This window comes from Clupea harengus, chromosome 7, assembly GCF_900700415.2.
Source record: "Clupea harengus chromosome 7, Ch_v2.0.2, whole genome shotgun sequence".
Taxonomy (NCBI): Eukaryota; Metazoa; Chordata; class Actinopteri; order Clupeiformes; family Clupeidae; genus Clupea; species Clupea harengus.
In genome coordinates, this window is record NC_045158.1 from 7,615,554 (window position 1) to 7,635,080 (window position 19,527).

Genomic DNA, 19,527 nt, shown 5'->3' on the forward strand with positions numbered 1-19,527 from the left:
AAGTCAATTGAGCATTAAGCCACCTGACTATAATGGGTCTATTCATATCAGCATGCTAACGTTAGACTTATTAGCAGCGAGGCTAGCTAGCTACTATGTGTTCCAATGGATTGTTGGTCCAAGCGTTAGCTTCAGTTAAGACCTACGTGTACCACATGAACAACTAAACGAGTCAATGTAGACATATAAAAAGTTGTGTAGATAGCTTCATTCACATAAGCCGTATAACTTCACAAAAATAATAATAATTTAAAGAAAACCGATCGTTTGCATGCCAGGCGATCAACACAACTTCTCAACTAAAAAGTAAAGGTCCTTGTCCATTTCTGCTGAAGAGCTTTATCCAACCAGAGACCGGCTTAAAGTGACGACATCCGGTTTTAATACACTTTCCCTGATCATACAGTTTTCCTACCGACAACGCCGAGCACCCCTATAGCACCTGCAGAAAAAAATCTCTGGCGCCGCCACTGCTTTGGCTGATTGTCTCATCAAGGTCTGCTGGCCCTCAAGATTTTAAACGGGAAATATTAAATGTTTTTTTTTTTCTTTCAAGTGAGCACGGGTTGTCTTTGAGTGTCGTTGCAGCTTTGATGGTTTCATAGGTTCGTTTGATAGCACGGAAGAGCAAACCACGCACACTGCTAATTCTTCACCATCGGTCTCTGTAGGTGACGGCAAACTTCAGATAATTCTCTGAATATTTACGTGTCTTCTCCCGTTTTCGCTGTTCATGGAAGGGGTGTTGGCATCCTCTGAAGGTAGATCATCTGAACCGCCATCAGTGGTGTCTGACGAGGAGCTTTTGTTCCGAGAAATTACAAAACGATCAATTATTTCAAATTGTATGGTTATTGCAGGTAACGTCTTTTGGCACCAGATAGCTAAATGTAGCTAAAAGTGCATATGTTGCCATTATGATCAAATGATCGCGTGAAGACTCGTGGGTAGCCTATGTATTATTTTTAAGGAATAGAAAGCATTTTTAAGTTCTGTTCATGTAGTCTTGGACGTTTTTAATTTTTGGAAGAGGGAAAAAATGCTTCAGATGAAATCATTTGGCGGACCCCCGGTTGAAGACCTCTGACTTATTCATGTTAATGAAATGGACACAACAAAGAAAAGCAGGGAGGAAACAGACCAGCAAATGTCCAAGACATGAACCAACTGGAATAAAACAGTTGACCTGGGGCTTTCTTCGTTTATTTGACAGCTGTGATGTGTCCATGGTCCAAAAAAAGAGAGCCTAGCCACAACTGCTTTAAATACATGGGATGATTATCCCAAATCTTTGCAATGTTTCAGCTACTGCTGTTTGAGACCTGGCCCTCTGACTTCCCGGAACTTCTTAGTCCACAAACTTTAAATGTAATGTTCACAGTATAGTGTATATCTGTAGCCTATACATGTGTGTTCACATTGACAATAGCATATTGTATTTTGGAAGGAGATTACAGAGTGGAGCTTACCAGATGTTTTCATAAATCACTAACACTGAGGCTGTTTTCATGAAACTGGACATTCAGCTTCAAGTGAATTAAAAGTCCTCTCAACTCTGCATTTCCCTCATCTTGTTTAAGACACTCATTTAATGAGGAATTTGATTGACACACACCTAACATAAATGACAACAGTTTTGTCATGACAACCATCTTCTCCAACAAGAAAACCTTTGTAACAGCATGTAAAAACATACCAGTGATTTTTATTTTCATATGCAGTAACAAAACCAACCATCATTACTGTACGAGCATCTAGTCAGCCCCTCTCTTGAGAGAGGACATGGCAGTTACATAACACCACAATCAGACACAGAAAAGGGGCCTGCCAGAGTTGAGTATGCAGTGCAATCAGGCCAACCAACATCAATGAATGAGTTCCTCCAGTATACTGTCTTAGATAATATATACTGCACAAGTACATTACTCCAATCGATAGTGGTGATAAGAATATCAGTCACATATACACAATCCTCCTTTGCAAATAAAGAATAATATTTATTAATTTATTTAATCATATATTCATTTCAATACTGCATGACACTTAGGTGTGGATCCTCATGTGCCATGGGTATCTGACATCTCCAGAGATTCAGTATTGTGATGAAAAATGTGTGTGTTTGCATTTGTATATGTAGGCCTGCATACGTTTGAAAGGAAATGTGAAAGGATAATAAAGCACTAATTTGTTTGAAGGGAATGCGAGTGTGTGTGTGTGTTTGTGTGTGTGTGACGGTGTCATGTCTAAGGAAGAACTACTGACTCCATCTGACTCAGAAAAGCTCATTACTCATATTTAGCTTTAGTTGTTTTTTGCAGATGTTGAACCCTTACTGTTACAAAGCCCTTGCAGAAGAAAGGAATCAAATTAATGAGGTTTTCTTTTTCCTCAGTGTTAGAATTATAATATGGCTATCCATGACAATGGCAAATTATTCCAAGTGTGAAGCAAAACTGCTCAATTAACCTTTCTTGATTACAAAACCCATCATAACAGAAAATTATTTGAACCAAAAAGATATAAAAAAACTATAAAAGTGAAATAAAGTTAAAGAGAGACAATGGGCAGAGTAATGTGAGAAGGATTACTCAACTGACTTATTACTGTCATTCAAACTGCATGTGTCTGTAGGATGTCATATAAATTACACAACTCTCTGAACACTTTAGAGTGTGCCACAGTGCTAGAGTCCAGAGGCTTCAATCCACTGTCAGATCAATGCACCAGAGAGGAACAAGTAGAATCTCAGAGACCTGATCATTCATGAGCAACGCGTGCCTCTCTAAACTGTACAGCATAATGAAGTTGACTCCAGAACTATCTCCATTTCTCCAGACCTATGGGTGGTCCAGGTGTACTGCTGAACACGAGGTCTCACTGTAGAGTTGTTAGCTGTGACCTTCAACATGCTGCATAGCAAAGGCTAAAGTGTGATGCAATTCAAAGTAAAACACAAATTCATATCAAGATATAATCACCACTTGTACAAGGCACATGTAGCCTAGTGGTCACACACTCTCCTCTTTTTCCTTGCCCGGAGAACACATATTATTATCAAATAATTGAACATGTTTAATCACAGCATTAAAATCATCAGGTCATTTTGTATGATTGAGTTTCAAATCCATTGGTTTCGTATGGACGTGTGAAGGCTACTTCTTCTTACAAACTGTTTTGTTAACTGACGTGTGCATAAGTGAGGCTGTCTGTAAGGCTCAGATCTCTGAGATTCTACCTTAGATGGGCATTAGGAGAAGAAGGGAAGGAAAGTGAGAAAGCATGCTGTATACTGCTAGGATAACTGTACTATGTTGTATATCTATTTACGAAGGCTATGTAAAATAGTCAGTTGTAAACCTGAAGGCGACTTCTTACACTGATGATCTTTTCTAAGATATTTAGAGTGCATTGTGAGTTGTCAGTACAAAAAAAAATGCATCAAAATTGCAGGTGGGGGCAGAATATGGCAGTCAGCTTGCGGCATAACCTTTAACCTGGAACAATAAGCCTGCAGTCCAGAGCAGGTTCTCAATTTACATTCCACACAAGGATAAAGGGCTCTTTAAAAAAAAAGCAGTGCTCATCACAACAACAAAAAAAAGAGAGAAAATTCAAGACCTATCAATATGTCAACACGCCACACTAAATCCTTGTGGCTCATGATTTTCTTTCTGTACATTCCTATTGCAGTGTATCGAGAACAGAGCCTGTGAAGTGCAATCGATAATAGTGGTCCTATGCAGCCCATAATAATCAAAACAATAGATAAAAACAATCTGCATGTTGCCGTAGACACAGTGGAGTCTATCCAGGCAGGAGCCAGCTCATTGGACGAGGGTTCGTGAGGCTCTGCCCTGTACTCTGAGTCGTATTGCAGGAGGTTTTTACTGGTTAAAGTGACAGCGTTGTGATTCCATTGGACAGCTGACTGTTGTCCTGAAGCTGTGAGACGGTACTGGAAGGCCAAGAAGGAACATTGAGAGGTCGGGGACTGTTGCAGGCAGGTCATTCTCCGCTCCCTCAAGCGCCCTTGGCCACCACGATGTCCCACGATGCACTTTGACCTCTGCAGTGTGTGGGCTATACGGGAGGTGGAGGAGGGGGTCTCTGAGGCACAAGATGTGTTGCTGCAGGAAAGGGTCTGGATGAAGACAGACAGACAGAGACAAAGAAAGACAGAAAGACAGGGAAACGTGTTAATCATGAATAATGCTGAAAAACTGTTAAAAATATTCCATATGTTTACATTTACATTTACATTTAGTCATTTAGCAGACGCTTTTATCCAAAGCGACTTACAAGGATGTATATACACATTTTACATTTACACTGATGGCACACTGCACATCAGGAGCAATTAGGGGTTCAACGTCTTGCTCAAGGACGCTTCGACAGGGAATCGAACTAGCAACCTTCTGATTACTATACGACTTCTCTACCTCCTGTACCACTGTACCATATGTTTACAGTCTAGTCAGACTTAGTAGACATTATATAAGACATAGGCAAACCAAAGTGTTCAACACCTGTATCTACTGGGCACTACGTTGAGCGATAAACTTACTTGACAGGTGGCCGAGGTGGTCTCTGGGCATAAGACGGTGAGGAGGTGGTCCTATCCGTCTGAACAACCTGCAACACACACACCGGCAAACACCAACGTTAGCAATTCAATTCCATTTCAAAGCCAAAGCCTGATTCTGTAGCTTTCTCATTACAAGAGATTGCTGTATTTGAGGCACAGACCGCAAGGGGTCTTCTCTAACACCCTTGATTTGGCAACATAAAACACGTCTTGACCACTATAATGTTACACCAACTAGCCACTAGGCCAGTAATACAAGTCAATAGGCTAATAAAAACTCTCAGTTCTCTCATGAAAAATCCTAGCAAATAAAACTGAACAGTAGTGAGGTGAAAAGATCTAGAAAACAGACAGAGAGTTCTCCCTTGAGAAGGTGAGTATGAAGAGTTTCGCCCATCAACATTAATGAAGGGAGTAAAGGAAAAACTGGACACGACTAGCATGCTCCTGCCACCATCACCAACAAAGCCCTCCATTCAAAGCATACGTCTCACTCAAAGCAATAATGAATCATATGCTCTTAGGGGACATGCCCGTGCGACATGCCAACAGAATTACTCTGAAGCGCCACGGTGAACAACCAGATGCACATTTTGTCCCATGATTCCTCTCTTCACATGCACTATGAAACACAGTGACATGCTGTCATTTTAAAAAGAATAGAACATGTTGGTTTCAAGTTAGGATTTTGGGGAATTCAGCAAGGACTTACATTCAGAAGGAATTAAACTTAAGCCATAACACTTTTAAACATTGATCACACATTGATGGGCTGCTCAGTACTGCGATGCTCAGAAAGGTGTGAAACAGAGAACAGTTCAGTAGGTCAGGGTTTGGCCTTAAAAGCCAATGAATGCAGAGCAACTGGAGTGAGGAGGAGAGCTGAAATGGAAGGACAGGCCAGGGAAGGGAGAGGTAGGAGGAGGGCAGAGGAAAGAAGCAGGCCCCTGGAGGAAGCTGCAGTGATGCTAACAGACAACCTCAAGGAAGAACACGTGGGGAGTGGGGAGTGGGTCGTTTACCTCTTCTGGTGGTAATAACTGAACTTGGTGCTTTTGATCAGATGCAGGAGAGAAGAGAGAAGCTCAGTCAGATGCTTACATAGAGGGTGTTACTGGTTATTCATGACATATGGAGACATGGGAGATCTCCAGTCAATGGAGATGCCCTGTTGTCCTGTCAATGATTACTGACCAATATCAGTTTCTTCGAAGGCAGTTAGTATAGTATTATAGGCATGTTAACACACATGTACATACAGTATCTTGAACACATTAGTTGTAAAAGGAGATTCTGTTAGATTTGAAAAGAGTGATAGCTAGATTATTCTTTGTATGACTCTTGTTCTGATATTAGCTTGACAACAATAGTGCAAGTGTGAGTGCATTGATGTTAGTTTGCCAGAATCCTGTGTATGTAGAGGTGCATGTGTGTGGTAACTCACTCCATTTTTAACAATGTTGGGATTTCCTCTTTGGGAGGGTGGGACTCGGCTGTTGACCTGAGGCACCGGTTCAGCCCTGTTGAATAGAGAGAACGAATGAAAGATAGAGTAGAGAGTTCCAGTTCCAGTTGGCCAATGCAGTAGACGGTCACACTGACGGATAGCTCCCACATTTTTCATAATTCTGTTTGCACCATTAAAATATATTTACCTCACCTCATTGCATAAACAGTAGAAAGAGTGAGATATAGTTAACGCCTTATAGCACAGCAATTCACTTGCTGAGTGAAGATTTGTATATGTCGCACACAAGAGGTATATTTAGCACAGACGTGCTCAAATCTACAGATATGAACAGTGTCTTTTGTGGCAATGTCTAACCGTTGTTGCCCTAAGACACAACTTGAGATACTAGGCTTATGTGCTGATTTCCTTATATGCTACCTAACCATGTGATGTACTATATCTCTACATTGACAATATTCTTTGAGCTTGCCCTTTACGATGAAATGCATCTTAGAGATTACCATAATTTGGTGTTCCAACAAACTTCTATTCTTTTTTTTTTATTTCTATGCTTAACCTGCTGTATCTTTGGTCCCTCAGGAGGGGAGTCAGAAATGACAGCACCATCTTTGTTGCAGGGGGCGAGAGAATCCCACTTCTGTCTGAGCATCCCATCAGAAGCCTAGGCAGAGAGTACACATCAGATCTCTCCGACAAGCAAATGGGTAGAGCTGTGTTGAAGCAACTCTCAGAAGGCCTGGCAAAGATCGACCAAAGCCAGCTACCGGGGAAGTACAAGGTGTGGATCTACCAGTTCACACTCTACAGAAGGATAATGTGGCCACTGAAGATGAGTGAGATTCCCTCATCTACAACAACCAAGATGGATGGGAAAGCCAACTCATTCATCCGAAAGTGGCTGGGGCTACCAAGGTGCTACCTTGCAGCTGCCACTACAATCCATCAGTTTGGGCTACAAGCAGGAAAAGACCAGGCTGCTTCTTGAATTAAGAGAGTCCACCGATCAGTCAGTTAGAAACGTAGGCGTCAAGGTCCGTACTGGCAGGAAGTGGGATGCCCAAACTGAAGTCGACCAAGCAGTTGGCAGGTTGCAACACCAAGAAATCGTGGGCAGGGTCCAGGCAGGAAGGGCAGGACTAGGCTGGGGAGAGGCACCACGTTTTTGGTCTAAGGCCAACCGGAAAGAGAGAAAGGAGATGGCGGTGTCAGAGGTGATAAGGACGGAGGAAGAGCGCTATAAGATCAAGGCTGTGTCCCAGAGCCGACAAGGAAGCTGGACAACCTGGGAGGGGGTTGTCGACCGGAAGATCAGTTGGTCAGACTTGTGGAAGTTCCCTCAAGCGAGGCTCGGCTTCCTCATCAGGTCAACGTATGACACGCTTCCCTGTCCTCGGAACCTCCACCAGTGGTTCGGAAACGAGGAAGTCTGCCCACTCTGTAACACTCCCAACGCAAGCCTCCGGCACATCCTGTCGGGCTGTAAGATCGCGCTTTCGCAGGGACGCTACAGATGGCGCCATGACCATGACCAGGTTCTGACAAAGCTAGCTGAGGTGCTGGAAGGGCGCAGACGGGAAAGCAGGGGATGCCTCCCACCAACGGAACACCACATCAACTTTGTCAGGGAGGGCGGAGGAAGAAGAAGCACCAGGCCAAAAGCAACACCAAAGCTCTTTTCCTCTGACCAGGAGTGGAACATGCGAGTAGATCTTGGCAGGCAGCTCCAGTTCCCCAGCGAAATCACCACCACGTCTCTCCGACCTGACATAGTGGTGTGGTCCACCAAGGCAAAAACTGCACTCCTCATTGAGCTCACAGTACCATGGGAGGAGGGAATCGAGGCCGCTTTCGAACGAAAGAAGACCAAGTACTCGGACTTGGCTGCGGAGTGCAGGGAGGCTGGCTGGAAGACCACCATCTACCCAGTGGAGGTTGGATGCCGAGGCTTTGTGGGGCAGTCAACCACACGCCTACTAAGGGACGCAGGTGTGACAGGAGGAAAGCTTAAGAAAGCAACAAAAGAGCTGGCGGAAGAGGCGGAGAAGGGCAGTTTTTGGCTGTGGCTAAGGAGGAGGGGAAAGGGCTGGGGAAAGAACACCTAACCCAGATACCAGCTGCAGGGGGTGACAGGGAGACGTCCCTGTCACTGCTCCGCCACCAGGAGACGTTCCAGGATTAAAGGAGCGAAACGTCTGTGAATGGTGGTTCCTGGCTGACGACCCTGCAGCTGATCCACAGGCATCGGAGGAGGTGCGTCAGGCAGCAATGCCCAGCAGGAAATTCAAGCTACCTGTTCAATTACGTGCCACTTCAGCTGCTGTCAGATCGTCTCAAAGTGAATTATCCAAGTGTCAACCATAAGAGGGAATTCTCTAGGCTAGGTAGCGAATTCTCTAGGCTAGGTAAAGGTGCTTTAATGCTTCGTTTCTGATCTCCTTTAGCATAGGGTACACTAGACCACCCTTCATGAAAGGAAAGGAGATAATGCCATCCCACAATTTCTTGTGGCAGCACAATTAAAGACCCGCATCAATAACATCCGCTAATTATGTTGGCTAAAGTGATTGTCTTGGCACTGCGGTTGTCTTTTTCAAAGTGCTTATGCATTCTCCGTCGCGTTTTTCCTTGACCTCATGACGTTTTCCCACCGAGGTCAAGAAAAAGTGGTTAGAAAAGGACATGGGACGTTTTGACTATTGGAACGCACCCCTAGAAAATTCATGTGATCTCAGCCTCTGTTTTACGCCGGCATCACATCACTTCCTGTACTCACTCGTAGCCCTGTGACCGCTTCCGTCTGCAGAAACGTTGCCGGAGCTCGTTCCGTCTGAAGAACACAAACAGACCCAGCAGCAGCAGTGGCAGAATCAGGAAAAAGAACACCAGCAGGCCATCCCTCGTGGAGGTGTCCTTATCTGAATAGAGAGAGGGAGAGAGGGAGTAAGAGAGTGAGTGCGAGAGGAGGAGAGAAACATCTACAGTCTGAACAAGCACTGGAGCAGCTACTGCTAAGGGTTTGGAGCTGTTTTCTTTCCTCCTCTTTTTTATGTTTTTAGGTCTTGGACCTTAGAACCTTTTCTGATATACCCACTAATGCTTTTATACTGAATTGTATTTGGCTCAGGCAGCCCTGTCCTACCGTTCCATGTGGGGCCGCTGTCCACGCTGCCCCCATAGCCCTCATCCTTGCAGAATGGAGGAGCCCAGCCATAATCACAGTGGCAGTTCTTAATGTTGTTACAGACCTGCAACACGAACACAAGCTTTTACATTTCAAAAAGTTTCCAAGATCTCATTCTACTAATTCAAAACTTAACAAAAAATGAAATAATGTTTTGCTTTCCTGATCTTTTACAATGAGAGGTATAGAGAGACAGGGAGTGAGACGAATTGAAAAAGGACAGAGAAGAGGAGTCCTACCCCATGGCCGTGACACTTGTTCTGCATGTCGCAGTCATAGTTGAGTTCTGACACGTCTTTGCACTCATAATTCAAGCACACCTGGAGACAACAGACCGTGTGAAATCACACTGCATTGGCAGAACACAGGAAGCATGCAAATCATGAAGTATAATCAGAGCTGTATTTATCTGGCTCTACAGTGCTTAAATATGATCACACATCAAAACAATGTGCCCCCTCTATGGAATCAGAACCTGAGCAGTGCACTTCTTGTCAGGCAAACTGGCACTGAAACGAATACAAAATGATCAAAGAACCACAAGACTGAATAGGAAATTAAACCTATATTTATCCGAAATGTGCCATGCAAACTCCTCATCTATGGTCTTCAACAAATACTTCATGTTTAGCCTGCCTAAAGGTCTACTGAGATGTATTGCTTACAGATATTTCTAGCTATTCTGAAATTACAGCCTTCAAAATATAATTCTTCCCTTACTTTGCAATAAAAAAATTGCAATATTTCAGTCAAAGGCTGCTGATGTTTACAGCTGAATACACATGCAAAAAAAACAGGACACCCGTTCAGTTGAAATACAAATACACCTCCATTATAAAGCTCCTGGAGTAATAAAAGACATAACATTGTAAATATATGTTTTATCAGAGGGTATGTGGTAAAGCCATAGAAAAAATGATGAACAGTCACATAGGCCATTACAATGGCAAAATGTTATGGCTTATCTCCTATAAGGTTTAGTACGTCTGATTTACAATCTCTCCATAGTCTTTGCTGCTTTATTGGTGCAAGCTTCAAGTTGATCCAACCACTTGAAATCATCTTGATTGATGAAAAAGTTCCAGGCCACGACAAACACAATGGCTGGTATTTCATACCAAGCCAATGAAACCTTTCAAATTGGTCAAGTATGCGATGTATAAATGACATATAAAAATATATATATATATATGAGATATAAAATGTCCAGGTGTTTTTGACAGTGTGTGTGGTGTGCCTCTGGCGTCTGCGTGGTTATGCCACCTCACCTTGTTCTCCCCACACTTGGTGCCCTCGCTCACCATGCCCGGGTCGGGCACGTCGGGCCCCAGCATGAAGTCCACCCCCCAGCACTTTGTGCTGGCAATGGGGGTTTTGATGATGGAGGGGTCGATGCCAAACACTGTACCCGAGTTCACATTCTCACACTGCAGCTTCCCACACTTGGCATTCCTGCAGGGGAGCAGGTACACACGCGTGACTAATACTCACATGCACTGCATACCCTATGTCCACGTGAATGCGTCTACACACGTCTGCACAAACAGCTTAACACACAGGCCTGAACAAGTATGAACATGAGTACGGGTAATACACATTATATTTATATCTCGGTCTCTTGCATTATATCCAAGTGCATGCAATTTCAAGTCCACACAGACATACCAGCAATGACATGCCTCACTGCACATGTTCCCACTGGGCTATGCATATTTAGATGGGAATGTGAGCTAGGGTAAGTGTAGTTTTATATTCTGACCTGGTCTCACATTTCCTGTAACCCTTGTCGTGGTAGCCACAGTTCCCGAAGCGGTCGCCTTTAAAGTTGACAAACTCAAAGCATGCACCTGGAGCTGACTTTGCCTCTGTGAAAAATACAAATGTGCACAGTGACATGTGAACAAAATCCTGTGTGCTGCTGTGCAAGGTAAAAAGCATGTTAGGGTGAAGGAAAACGTTGTTGCCAGAAGAGGGCGCCAAATTACAGTTATGGCACAACATAGGCACTGACAGACCTAAACTCTGACACAAGCAAACATGAGTATAATAATACAAGTGAGTATACACTGCATATGATTCTGAGCATTGTTCTAAAGATTGCACAGAGGACATTTTTAATTTTTACTGTCTAAGACATAATTATTGTACATATACATATAATATAGTCTGAACACGGCAGGACTCACTTGAGCCAAACAAGGTCTGGCATTGACCATCGTAGTGCTGGCATATGCCGTTGTAGCAGTATGATTGGCTGTTCTTGCAGAGGTGTCCGTTCTGCAAATACATATCAGCCTGACAGACAGGAGACGAGCCGTTGCAGTACTCAGGTAGGTCACACTCGTCTAACCGGCTGCGGCACTCGTAGCCACCTGGCAGGAACTGAAAGAGATGGAGAGGGAGGAAGATGGATAGAGAGAAAAGAACCGACAGAAAGATCCGGGGACAGAGAGTTAAACAATTGGACAAAAAGTTGCTGGAAGAAAAAACAGACGAAGAAAGAAAGACATAGACAATAATAAAATTAGAGGAGAAGAGAAAGGAAGGGAGGAGAGGAGAGAGGTAATATAAGGGAGCTGGTGGTTACTGACCTTGCAGTTCCTGCAGCATTCACCATAGGCACACTGAGCCCAGGACTTCAGCTTACAGGTTTTTGGCTCACAGCACGGGTCCTTCTCACACTCCTGAGGAGAGAGAGAGAGAGAGTCAGAGAGAGAGAGAGAGAGATGTTAAGTTTCCCCCAGGCCAAATCAGATAAGTTAACTAAATGGCATCAATGTGAGAACATTAACACACTGAAAATCATACACACACACACACACACACACACACACACACACACACACACACCTGCTCGGAGCCGCAGTCACACTCCTCGCCCAGGTCCACTAGCCTGTTGCCACAGTAGGGTGTGCTGTACGCCTCGTCTGGCCGGGGCACGTTGAGCAGGCAGCTGCGCCCCATCCGCAGAACCATCTTCTCAAAGTCATCAGCACTGCAGCTGCTGAAGTTAGTGGCCCCACTGTGGACACAGACAGAGAGAGATACTGATTCTGGTTTTCCTCCTCTTAGAATGATAAAAATATGTCCCTTATCTGTCCCTGAATCACACACACACACACACACACACACACACACACACACACACACACACACACACACACACACACACACACACACACACACACACACACACACATCCCTATGTTATGCAAACATATATGCCACTGGCACAAATGACAAATACACACACACACACACTCATATCAGCAGTCTGCATGAATGCACATAAAGACACACTCACGAGGCACCAGAGCCCATGATGCAGTTCTTTGCTGGGCAGTCGCAGTGCCGGTCATCGTCGTGGTTCATGCCCAGGTTGTGGCCCAACTCATGAGCCACGATGGAGGCGAAGGGGACCACCTTGTGGTTGGTGAACTGCAGAGAGAAGCCGTGTCATTTCATTAGCAACATGTGCCAGATACACTGCCTCATTATGTCATCAGAGACCAAATAATGGATAACCAAGACATTATATTACATTAAGTTACACGAGCCATTAGATATTAAATACATATTGAGCAATTGTATTTGAAGGAAGCTGGATGCAGTTGAGGAGTATGTTGTATATATGTCATACAAATACTGGTCCTTCACTAAAGTGGAAGACATTCCTCAGATGTTTTCATATCACAGCCAATTGATGGGTGTCATTGTCAATGTGGATATTTGGATTACTTTTGGAAGGGGAAGAATTACACAAAAAGAGTTGCAAAGCATCCTGCTAATCATGACCTGAGGCCATGTTTTTCAGTTCCCCTATGGGCAACGCGCCAAGGCACTGATCTGCAAAAGCTCCGGTATGCAAACTGACTCTTTGCTTATGGCTGTGCAGTTAATACACGACCAACTGAAAATGTAACAATGGCAGATAAGGAACCTCCTGAGACGGTTGGTGTACGCAGCCCTCAGGTTAAGAGTACAAGCTGACAACAGTATAACTAAGGAGGAGAAAGAAAAGCATGAAAGATCGGGTGGCACATCTTAGATGGAATTGAACATTAATAACTACATGGCAAGGCACTTATGAATGTATTATAGTTGTCTTTGTAGTGTTGCGGGTTGTTTAGATGATGGGCAGGTGTATGCTCCAATCAGCACTTGTTACATTACCGAATTGATGCCTCCTCCATGGTTACTGGAGCACACTGCACTGATGAAGGCCATTCCTACTGTAGCCCCAAAGCCCTTCTTACTGCAACAGAGGAGAGAATGATAGAGATCAGAAAGAAAAGAAAGAGAGGGGATGACAGGAGAGTAGCAAGGTAAGATAAACAATGATACACAGGAAGAGATCTATGACCATAGTCAAAAGATGTTTTGTTCCAACCATGCACACACACGTACAGGATGAGCTGGGCACTGTCATGGCGTCGGCGTGGCAACAGATGCTGCTTCCTCCAGTCGACGAAGCGACCCAGGACATCCCCAGCACTGCCATCCAGACTGATGGGGTTCCCTGCGGTCCAGATCTCCAGCCCAACCAACACCACACGGATGTTCAGCTGCTCATACATCTACAGAGATGGGGGGAGAGAGAGAGGAGGAGGAGGAGGAGGAGGTGGAAAAAACAGATGATGGGGGAGAAAAGAGAAAGGTTATTACAGGGTCTCAGAGATCACAGATGCAAATCAAGAGCACAGTTTATATCACTAGAAACAGGAGAACATGAGATAACTTCAAATATTCAAATACTTGCACACACACACCTACACAACATCTCCTCACTTACACTATCAAGGTGGTTGGCTAGCTGGACCATCTCCTCTCGAACGTAGGTGTCGTTCCTGTTATTGAAGTTAAACTGTGGCCGAGGACAGGAGATAGATTAGCACAGGATACAGGGAAAAACAGAGGAGCAAAGAAAATGAAGAACGTGTAATGTGAACGATTTTCTTTTTTGCAGGCAGTAACGTTGGTAACGATTTCTCACCCAACAGCTTAAACCCCAAATCCAGCACACATTCCCACCCATAAACCCATCATCTGTGCAGGGGGTCCAATTATCAGTTCAGCTACTGGGCTCCACCATCCATTGCCAACTGAAACAGGATCTCAACAATCTGCTGTGCTCTGTTAACAAGACTGAAGAGCCTATGATTTACCCATAAGCCCTCTGACAGGGGAAACAAAGAGAGAAACTCTCCAGCAACAGCAACTGCTTGGCGTTGAATCAAAAAGATGATTGACATGCTAAGTGTGGTCCAGAGGATAATAGCGGGTTGTGAGAGAGAAACTGAACATGGTGGTGATGTGGGGAGTGATAGGATGGTGTACGTGGTGATTACTCACTCGCTCTACATCCACCACCAGCATCAGCTCCACATAGTGGGTCTGCTGCATTATGGCCCGCTTGCTCTAGGAGAAAAGAACACACACACACACACACACACACACACACACACACACACATTACATATGTGAGCTCATACACAACCAGAGAAATACATAGGCAACACGTTACACATAGAAACAGATACACATCCAAGGGTTGAGCCCACTCAGTGTAGTATTGCTCTGTACTCTCTCTCTCTCACACACACACACACACACACACACACACACACACACACACACACACACACACACACACACACACACACACACACACACACACACACACACACACACACACACACACACACACACACACAAAGAGAAGCATCTAAAGACTCGACAATACATCCTCCTATTCATTTTAACATACACACACACTCACTCTGATTAAATGACTGACAGTCTCCCCAAATAAGTCACTGTGGGAGTGGCCAATGGTCTGGTCGGTGGAAGAAGTATCGTTGTCGTCATGGCGATGAGCGTGAGTGGTTCCGCAGCTGAGAGGTTCCGTCTCTTCATCCTCCAAGCGGTACACCACATGCTCAAAGTCAGAGGAACCCTCCAGAGGCTCGATCCCAAATGTAGAACTGCCAATAACTAACCGCCCGCTAAATACAGAAGTACACACACAGACACACACACACACACACACACACACAGAAATACAAATAAATGAACAGAGTTTCAATAGTTTTTATATTTAAGATGGATTTCATACACTTTTCACTTTGTAATATTCAGTGAATGTTTTCACTCTGACTGTGAAGGTAGGCTGTAGTGATGTGGGGGTGGTGATGTTTATACACAGTTCACTCTTGAAAAAGAGGTCACTGGGGTGTTGAGTAACAAGTCACCGAATTTTTGGAGGTGACAGAAAAAAAACTGCTATCGGAGGTGAAATGGAAACAGTATTAAAGTATTATTTGTACTGAAAGAAACATTTTATCTCATACACATTGCGTACTGGATATAGCCCTTTCACAGGGATTCTTGGTCGTTTTTAAAATGGGCAAACTTTGATGTTCATACCCTTATTCCCTCTTCATAGGTTTTTCATAGAACCCTTTAACCCATTAACCATTTGGGTGACAAATCATTTCCTTGTAACTTGAAAGTATTGCAAAGGGAACAGCCAATGGAGCATCAGAGAGAACAGCTGATTGTTAGTAGACCCCTTCGGAGCTATTCAGTGTGAACAAGCCAAGGAGCCCTTAAAGGTCAAACTCTGGCTACTTAGACAAACACATCAACATCACACTGACCAGCGGGCAATTCGGCTTCTTTAGTGTTACTGAAGCAAAAGCCTGGTCTCATGACTCAGGACAACCAAGCTCACTTCCTGTTACACTCACTGGTTTAAGACAAAAGGGGGGAGGGGAGGTAAAAATAGAAAATCCTAATTGCTTTGGCGGAAAATGGAAGACAGCTCATCACTCTAAGATCGAATTTACACGATACTCAATTTCCTCTAATTATTTTCGTCAGAGGGTAGCAACAACAAAATTAAACACTGCACAAACTACACACACACACACACACACACACACACACACACACACACACACACACACACACACACACACACACACACACACAGAGATGCAGTGCAAGCCAACAGGAAAACATCAATCAGGCCCTTGATAATTCACTTTTGCAACTGTGACAAAAGGGCAGGTGACCGTAAGATAAACATGAATGAATCAGCAGTAAATAAGTTACCATGTCTTCCGGTCTTTGACATGTGATAGACAAAAGAACCTAGATGCCAAGCTAACTCTTTTCCTATTATTTCCTTTTTTTTGTTTGTTTCCTCTTGCTGTGTGGAGTACAGTGAAGAGCAACACAGTCCTCCCTCTGATGCTTTCCCTCAAAATAGGAAGGACTAAAGCTACTGGCGGGAAGCCCTTGGAGCTTCCAGACAGTGACTGCCCGACAGTCCCTCCTTTGATGTTTGTTACCTAAGAGGTGAACTGCTGTGGAGACAGAATTGCTAATGGCTTAGCATTACTGATTTGACAAGAAATTTGGCACTTGTAGCCATCCATAAAAAATGACTCTTGGCAGGCTTGAGGAAGCTGAGTGACAGGATACCCTTGACGTGATGAACAGCGTGGAGGCCATGATGCTTTGCCTTGGGGGACCGAGACGGAAGGATGAGTCAGGAAGGAGCAGCGCTGTAATGGCCGAAAGCCTCTTCAGCTTCTTACGGTTAGCCGTTATTATTTACTGACCACTGAGATCACTTCCTGCCATATGAGGATTTACATGTTTGTGCACAAATAGATCATTCCTCTGAGCTCTTCCTGTCCATCCAATTACCCGCCCCCTGGGGCTACCAGCCTCTTGCTCTCTCTTCCTCTTTCTTGCTTTCTCACACTCTTATTCTATCCTCGTCTCCTTCCATTGTCCACCTTTCTGCTCGCCGTGGGAGAGCTGCCATCACTCACCCCCGAGAGACAGACCAGTAGCCAGTAGTCCACCTGCTCTTCCACTGATGGTGGCAATCCCCCTACACTCCACAACACACTCTAGCAGACCCCAGCCCACCATGTTCTCCATAGAAGAAGAGAAATGCCATGCAAAGTGGGTAACCACAAGGTCATGCATCCTCATGTTAGCTGGAAGTTCCAAAAAAAGCTTACCCACACTCTAGTTTCATACTGTATGTTTTAGTTCTGTTGAGTTCAGTTAGATTACAGGCAGCCTGGAAGTCCCACAAAAAGCTGGAAGTCCCACAAAAAGTAGCTTACCCACATTCTAGTTTCATATCTTTTAGTTCTGTTGATTCTGTTAGATTACAGGCAGCCTATTGTCTCTCAAGCTACAACAGATGCTGCAGACTAAAAGCACTTTCCTAGCAAGAACACGGACTGTAGATGAAAGGCACTCCTCATCAAACACAACAGCAGAAGGCATGTTAGGAACACTTTACTTGAGTCCGGAGCAGAGGCTGAGAGAAGCAGACGAGCCCTCCACGTCCTCCACGTAGCCTCTGTAGTGGCAGTGATTCTGAGGAGAAGAGAAAAGGGGAGAGATAGAAAGGAGATGAAAGTGAAAAAGGCCTGTTAGTTTAATCACAAAAACTAAAAAGACTTCTTAAGACTTCAAATGAAAAGATTCCTGTAGTCAGTATTAGTTCTACGAAATACATTTTAAATTCTGTCCATTTTCATACACAAAGGAACCGAATAATAATTAAAATAAACCTCTTTCTGTTCTACCTACATATATTTGTTCCTATCAGTCAATTAAATGGAAATGCCATGTAAAGGTAAGGGTCTTTTATTCTTGCTCGTACACACACTCATTGTGTTATTGTTCTATTTACTTCAAGCACAGCTGGAGACCGACAAATTGATGCATATATTAACATTTTAGCAAAGTTTCTGTCCACGCTTCCATCCGCTTTTCATTTAATTCTGTCAATTTTCATATACAAAGGGACCAAATCAAATTAAAATAGACCTCTTTCTTTTTTTTGAAGAGGCGTATGTATTCCTGTAAGTCAATTAAATCTAAATGCCATGTCAAGGTAAGGGCAGTGTGTTATTGCTCTCTCTCTCTCGCCCCTCCCCCTCTCTCTTGCTTGTTGTTTTGGAGCTTGAGATTTAATAGTCTCACTCCATCAGCACATGTAAGTACAGCCTCACAGCCAAAGGCCTGTTCCGGGCCGAAACCAACACAAAGCCTGAGCCTCCATCTCACCCCTCTGAGGTGATTATAGACACCGCTCTCGTCCCTGCGTCACCTGTCAACAAGCAGATTACATAACGGCATCAAACTGGCGTGGGAGTTAAAGATGCGCGGCGGTGACTCGGGGAGGCGGCCTATAAATAAGGTGGCTGAGCGTGAGGTGAAGGGGTCAGCTGATTCTGTGAGCAGGGCAGTGCAGAGGAGGGACAGACAGACAGCCAGACAAGATAGACAGACAGACAGATAGACAACAAGGGACTGATGGTGAGACTGATGGTGGGGACGAACTGGTAGTGTTGATTCTAGGACATGCAACACATGTGTTTGAATGTTTCCATATGCGTGCTGAAATGTGTCCGTCTACACGTGTGCACTCACTCACACCTCAGTTCTCTGCAGAAGACACTAGACCTCACATGTAAACTACATAAACACTCACAAACATGGACATGGCCCTAAGTGTTTCATTACAGCTTCCCAAAGCCCATTACATTCTAGCTATCATGTTGGATGAAGCAGGCCCAGGTGCCCTACCTTCCCTCTGTGTGTAGAGGGAGGTCACTATAGACCTTCATAGGCAATGCATGAAGTCATCGGATGATCTCATGTTTTGTTTGGAAAGCCCTCTTGATTCCTCAGTCATTTTCAAGTTCACAGATGGTGGTATTTACTTTGCCTACTCAGATTCTCTACCCCCCCCCCCCCCTGTGTCCCTTGGGAGGATCACACAATTATCCAAAGCATTACTCGTAAAATGGAGCATGTGTGTATGTCTGTAACAGAGTTCCCGGATATTTTAATGAGCAGCACACACTCACAGAGACAAAGGGGGTGGATGTAAAAACCAATTCATTGATTAAGACTATACTGTACTATAGATCAAGAGAGCGTTGGGACAGAGAGAGATGGGAGGGATAGAGAGAGAGAGAGAGAGAGAGAGAGAGAGAGAGAGAGAGAGAGAGAGAGATAGAGGGGTGGAGAGGAGGACAGAGAGAAAACAACGTCCTTAAATGAGACTGTTCTCCCTTGAGGGCCTGGGTGCCACTCATCTGGGACAAAAGGCTTGTGTCCGAGCGGACAGTGACAGCCTACAGCTTGTTTAGTAATGAGCACTGTCCAGCCTACCCTAGGTTTGAAACACTGCAGTAGTCTGTAGCACAACAACATGAACATGACCATGACCTACACTGGACCGCCCGA

The 19,527-nt window shown here is 44.3% G+C and overlaps 1 protein-coding gene across 2 annotated transcripts in view; it reads right to left on the reverse strand.

Annotated features, from left to right (window-relative positions):
• Window positions 1-1,685: 1,685 nt before the first annotated feature.
• The window catches only part of LOC105890034 (disintegrin and metalloproteinase domain-containing protein 9), a 39,447-nt gene continuing 21,605 nt past the window's right edge, over window positions 1,686-19,527 (reverse strand). Inside the window, exons 5-23 of one of the 2 annotated variants that reach the window (XM_031570341.2) lie at window positions 17,567-17,643; window positions 15,017-15,242; window positions 14,590-14,655; window positions 14,030-14,101; window positions 13,645-13,814; window positions 13,411-13,492; window positions 12,542-12,675; window positions 12,088-12,259; window positions 11,829-11,921; window positions 11,424-11,619; window positions 10,997-11,102; window positions 10,506-10,689; window positions 9,477-9,557; window positions 9,196-9,301; window positions 8,830-8,971; window positions 6,030-6,105; window positions 5,608-5,637; window positions 4,565-4,632; window positions 1,686-4,141 (exon numbers count right to left, since the gene is read on the reverse strand). In XM_031570341.2, the coding sequence (XP_031426201.1) occupies window positions 4,081-4,141; window positions 4,565-4,632; window positions 5,608-5,637; window positions 6,030-6,105; window positions 8,830-8,971; window positions 9,196-9,301; window positions 9,477-9,557; window positions 10,506-10,689; window positions 10,997-11,102; window positions 11,424-11,619; window positions 11,829-11,921; window positions 12,088-12,259; window positions 12,542-12,675; window positions 13,411-13,492; window positions 13,645-13,814; window positions 14,030-14,101; window positions 14,590-14,655; window positions 15,017-15,242; window positions 17,567-17,643 (2,142 nt within the window). In that variant the 3' untranslated portion in view covers window positions 1,686-4,080. The remainder of the gene's footprint in view (window positions 4,142-4,564; window positions 4,633-5,607; window positions 5,638-6,029; window positions 6,106-8,829; window positions 8,972-9,195; window positions 9,302-9,476; window positions 9,558-10,505; window positions 10,690-10,996; window positions 11,103-11,423; window positions 11,620-11,828; window positions 11,922-12,087; window positions 12,260-12,541; window positions 12,676-13,410; window positions 13,493-13,644; window positions 13,815-14,029; window positions 14,102-14,589; window positions 14,656-15,016; window positions 15,243-17,566; window positions 17,644-19,527) is intronic. The other variant, XM_031570342.2, reaches the window with a different exon arrangement.